The sequence below is a fragment of the Beta vulgaris genome, chromosome 2 (assembly GCF_026745355.1).
Source record: "Beta vulgaris subsp. vulgaris cultivar EL10 chromosome 2, EL10.2, whole genome shotgun sequence".
NCBI lineage: Eukaryota > Viridiplantae > Streptophyta > Magnoliopsida > Caryophyllales > Amaranthaceae > Beta > Beta vulgaris.
The window spans coordinates 21,148,650-21,153,697 of NC_079203.1; the positions used below are offsets into that span (position 1 = coordinate 21,148,650).

General features: G+C 36.0%; 1 protein-coding gene and 1 pseudogene across 1 annotated transcript; both read right to left on the reverse strand.

Annotated features, from left to right (window-relative positions):
• Window positions 1–648: 648 nt before the first annotated feature.
• LOC130589384 (uncharacterized) lies at window positions 649–2,206 on the reverse strand (annotated as a pseudogene).
• A 238-nt stretch (window positions 2,207–2,444) lies between these two features.
• Window positions 2,445–4,667, reverse strand: LOC125494746 (uncharacterized). Its single transcript, XM_057392909.1, has 3 exons — window positions 4,016–4,667; window positions 3,260–3,669; window positions 2,445–2,846 (listed from the first exon to the last, which is right to left on the reverse strand). The coding sequence occupies exons 1-3, from the start codon at window positions 4,665–4,667 to the stop codon at window positions 2,445–2,447; spliced, it is 1,464 nt and encodes a 487-aa protein (XP_057248892.1).
• Between the last annotated feature and the right edge of the window lie 381 nt (window positions 4,668–5,048).

The window sequence follows — 5,048 nt, forward strand, 5'->3', positions numbered from 1 at the left end:
TGTTTGGGGTTACGAATTTTGATGTTGTACGTAGTGCAATGCAAATATGATTATGGTATTTATAGTGCAAAATAAAGGTTGTTTTTTTGCTCGTTTTTTTTTAAAAAAAAAATTAGTAAAATATCATTAAATCACGAATTTCCATATTAAAGCTTGATTGAATCAATCCCTAAAATCACGTCATTCAAATTAGGAATGATTTTGATTTAGGTGATCAACTTGCACATGATTGAATATTGTAATTGCTTGTTTCCATGTGGAGTGAATCTCCAAAATTTTCGGCCAAATTTAAACATAGTTGGAGATTTTAAAATTCGACCTTGCCTTTTTTATTCCACAATTTACGCCAATCATCAATAATTACCTCAAATCACCCCTAATTAAGATTTTAAAATTTTCGATAATTTTAAAAATTTTGGATGCCACATAGGCAATCCCACGTGGATAGCTTAGATCAGCATTTTACTCTCCAAATGCTCTAAAATTGCTCGGTAATTGTGAACTTAACGTGATATATAATTTTGCTTTAGATAATGAACTAGTTTTAGGACCCGTGCATGATGCACGAGAGTATTAATTGCTTGATAGCATAACTAATGATCAATAAAAATAATCAAAATAACGTAACATATTTAACTAATCATATATGAAGGCATCAAATCGTTATTTACAGAAATGATTTTTGTAACGCAATCTATATGTTTGAAAACACTTCCTTGTAAACTACGTTTGTTGTACTTGTACGCACTCCGTGTTCTTTGTCAAAAGGAAGTATCTTCAGACCTTTTTTGCTCGTAACTCTGGAAACAGCAACATAAAATTGGTCGTGGCTAAAAACAGGTCTCGGGAGATACAGGCCTACATGAGACAAAGATTGTCCTTGACTTTTATTTATAGTCATAGCAAAACAAACCATTAAAGGAAATTGACGTCTCTGAAATCTGATAGGAAACTTGGTGGAGTCCGACGGCGTCAATGTCATTCTTGGGATAAAAACTTTTGCACCCACATTACTTCCAGAAATAACAGTAGCTTCAATAGCACGATTACCTAAATGATTGACGACTAACCTCGTGCCATTACATAATCCAGATGTTTGATCAATATTACGTAGAAGCATAACGGGCGCACCAACCTTTAATCGTATGCTATGATTTGGGAGACCAGAGCATTTAATTGTATTGAGGAATTCAGTGGAGTATATTTCGTGGACTCCAAAGTTTCCTTCCTCTTTGCTTATAGCATCCGAACTCAAATAGACTCTCTCTTCTCCTGGAATAGTAGATAGAACATTATCATTTACTATCTCCACTATCTCATTTGTTGGGGCCAAAATAGTTCTTTCTTGGAAATATTTAGCTTCCCAAATATACTCCTGTAGGTCTGGATACGTGCTTTCAACAATTGCTGAAATCGGATCGACCCCGGGGATCTATAAGGATATCTTTTGCAATCTCGATGACGGCTTCACCATCATTAGGACCGCCAGCATTTCTATCTCCTACGCTTAGTATCCACTCTGAGAATTCTCGCAATTCATCAACAGAAGATTTCGAGGAATCTGATTGTAATCTCATATTGCGAGTAAGTCTTAGGACCTTACACGAATTCCATAAGTAAGACGAATTAACGGTGGCGAACACGATATCCTGCCTACTTCCCTTTGGTACAACTGGTAATATCTGCCTGAGATCACCACCTACTACTATCACTTTACCTCCAAATGGTCGATGTAAGTTATCCCTATCAACAGACCTCATTATGTCCCTCAAACTTCTATCAAGTGCTTCAAAACAATACTTATGCATCATTGGAGCTTCATCCCAAATGATAAGTTTTGTCTTAATGAGAAGAGCAGTTAATTCTGACCCAGGGCGAATTCCGGCGCAAGTAGAATTTTCATTTACATTCAAAGGGATACCAAATCTAGAATGAGCCGTTCTTCCACGTGGAAGGAGGAGAGAAACAATTCCACTCGAAGCTACTGGCAATACAATTTCGCCCTTCTTTCTTATTGCAGCACATAATGTTTTCCAAACATATGTTTTACCCGTCCCTCCATAGCCGTAAACGAAAAATACACCTCCTTCTTCACTCGAGACGGCATCCAATACTTCTCGATAAATCATCGACTGCTCATCAGTTAAACCTTTATACAATTTGTCGTGTTCCAAGGTCATTTCCTCAATGTCATATGAAAGCTCATCTGCTATAAGCTTGTTTTGTCCTTCAAAAATGATTAGTTCATCTGGAAACGGCATTTCACTGAATCTACGCAAGCTGCTACCATTACTTTGGAGCATGGTTTCAATCTCAGCCAATGCAAAAGATTCGATTTGATCATCGGTTAAATGCAGGTCTGTGAAACATATAAAAAAACAGTAACCTATATTAAGAACAAATTGCTAAAAAGTATGGTTTTTGACTCAAAAATCTTTTCGTAGTTATTTACCTTTATTTTTTTGAAGACAATATTGCTTGTAAAGTATGTCATCAGATAATAACTGCCATGTCTTATGCCAAACTTCCTCCGGCTTCGACATGCTACCAGATAATAGTAACATAGAGAACAAATGTCTTAGATAATACCCTGATTGTCTAAAACTTGCTTCTGTTATTGCATCGACATATTCCTTGTCATCATCAAGTAAACCCCTTGCGTAGCAAGCTTCCTTGAATGTAGGATACACTAAACCATCAGCCGTTCTAATGTCTTCGTAGCATGTCGCGCCTTTTACACAATTCAATAAAGTTCTAAGATAGAACTTCTCTCCAGATCCTGGTGAGACATGGTAGATTCGTCTTATTGTGAAACCTTTAGCTCTTGGTGTCCACTCTCTCTGTGCCTGTTTCCAAACAAATTTTGTAGGGAACTCCACATAAGTAAGCTCCCTAGCTTGTTCATATTTTTGGTTATATTACATCCAAGATAGGAATTTCGTATTGTCAATATGAGGTCTGTCTAGTACAGATTCCACATCCGCATGGTCATTAAACAAAACGGTTTGTTCTCCTAGTAGATGAAAACTTAATCTTTCAACAGCAGGGGTTCGATAATGTATGCTGAATCCAAAAATCCTCTAAATTGCTTCACACGCCAAAATATATCGGCAATCATAGTACATCTTTATCTCATCTATTTCTTTAGCTTCACCTTCTTTCTGTTTATCTTGATAAGCCGCAGCTGTAACCCTATCATATCCCTTGTTTATATATTGAACAAATATTTAATTGATCTAGATTGGTTACACCATTCAACGTTTATGTGTCCTTGATATTTACGAAGCAATTTAGCATTATACGGAACAACATACCGATTATCAAGGTGAACCCCACTCTTCTCAACTATAGATCCATTATCTCTTCGTCTGTATACTGGATATCCTTCATCATCTACCCTAGTTGCATCATTGAACCTCTTGGGAAAATGCTTACTGCATTGCTTGTCAATCATACACGGAGCATTTGTATTTGCTGACCCACATGGACCGTGCATCATGTACTCGCTTACTGCTTGATATAGTTCTGGATCTTCACATTTATCGGGCAACTCAGCACAAATAATCTTATCAATATCTGAAGCAACAGGGTATTTGTCTCCTTGATGCATGAACAACAAAATATGAGCGTGCGGCAAATCACGCTTTTGGAATTGAACTGTATAAACCACTGAAAATAAGCACACAACAAAATAAGTTTTGATATTCAAATTAAATACAATATATAACGATAGCAATCCAAAATAAAATAATAATAATAATAATAATAATAATAATAATAATAATAATAATAATAATAATAATAATAATAATAATAATAATAATAATAATAATAGAAATAAGGACGATGTCTAACATATCAGCCCTAACCCTGTCAAATATTTTGCGATCTTTCAGATCCTTCACCAGCTGGTCTAGTTTCATCTTAAAAACTCGACATATGATGTTTGGCCTATTCTCTGGCCTTAGGCCTCTTTTTTTTACAAATCTAGTAATCTTTGGCCACTTAGGATTACACGTAAATGTTATGAATAAATCTGGATAACCATACCATCTACAAATAGCCATCGCATCTTGATAGTTTTCTCTCATATAACTATGTCCTCCTCTGAAGGAAGCTGGTAATACTATACGACTTCCAGTTGAAGATCCCTCTGTTTCACCTCTTTCGACAGCACCTCTTAAATTCTTGACATTCGCGGCTCTCAAGCTCTGTTGGTTGTGTCTAAGAAAAGACAACCTTTCAGCTTCAATCATTGTGTAAGCATCTACTGAGAATTGTTGTAACAACCTCCGAGATAATAGTATTATTGCCGCCTCCAGAGCTCGGTCTTGTATTCTGTATGCAAAAAACTCACGCTTTGAGTTTAAACCTCTTTCCTGTTGAACCGTCTGATTGAGTCTTATCTCTATGCATAAATATGTTCTAAATCCATCTTCTCCGTATGGAAATAATAGTGGATATTGCATAGCGAGGTAAGAAGGATGAAGTTCGAAATTTGCTGTAGCTTTCCACCCTTCTTCGGCACTATCAATATCTCCTACGATAAGTGCAGCTACTTCTGATGTTGTTGGCAAATTGTAAGTTCTTCCATCAGACTCTCTTTTGCCGATAAGTTTTAATTTCAAATTCTCACACGTGTTAGATGCAAACCTATCCCTAGCCATTCTAAAATTATGAGTTAAAGGGTTATTGTCATCTAACATATCTTGTAATTGTGCGACTAAGCGATCTTCAAACTTGTCTGGGTTTGACGTACTGGTAAGACATAATGAATAATAAGTTAGGATTTGAAAAGGAATATGTAAATTAAACAATTAAAGTTACAATGTACTTGATGATTTACTATGTTGTACCTTGCAGTTGTTTTCCTGTTCTTTATTTCATCCTCAGTATCATATATGTAAAGTTGAGAAAACTTTGGTCGTGCACATCAGCAAGCAATAAAGTACCTATTAAGTGATGATTTTGACCACCAATTTTGTAATTGTATGGACCTCGACCTTTAGTTGTAGGTGCAATAATCCTTCCACCCATTGATGTAAACG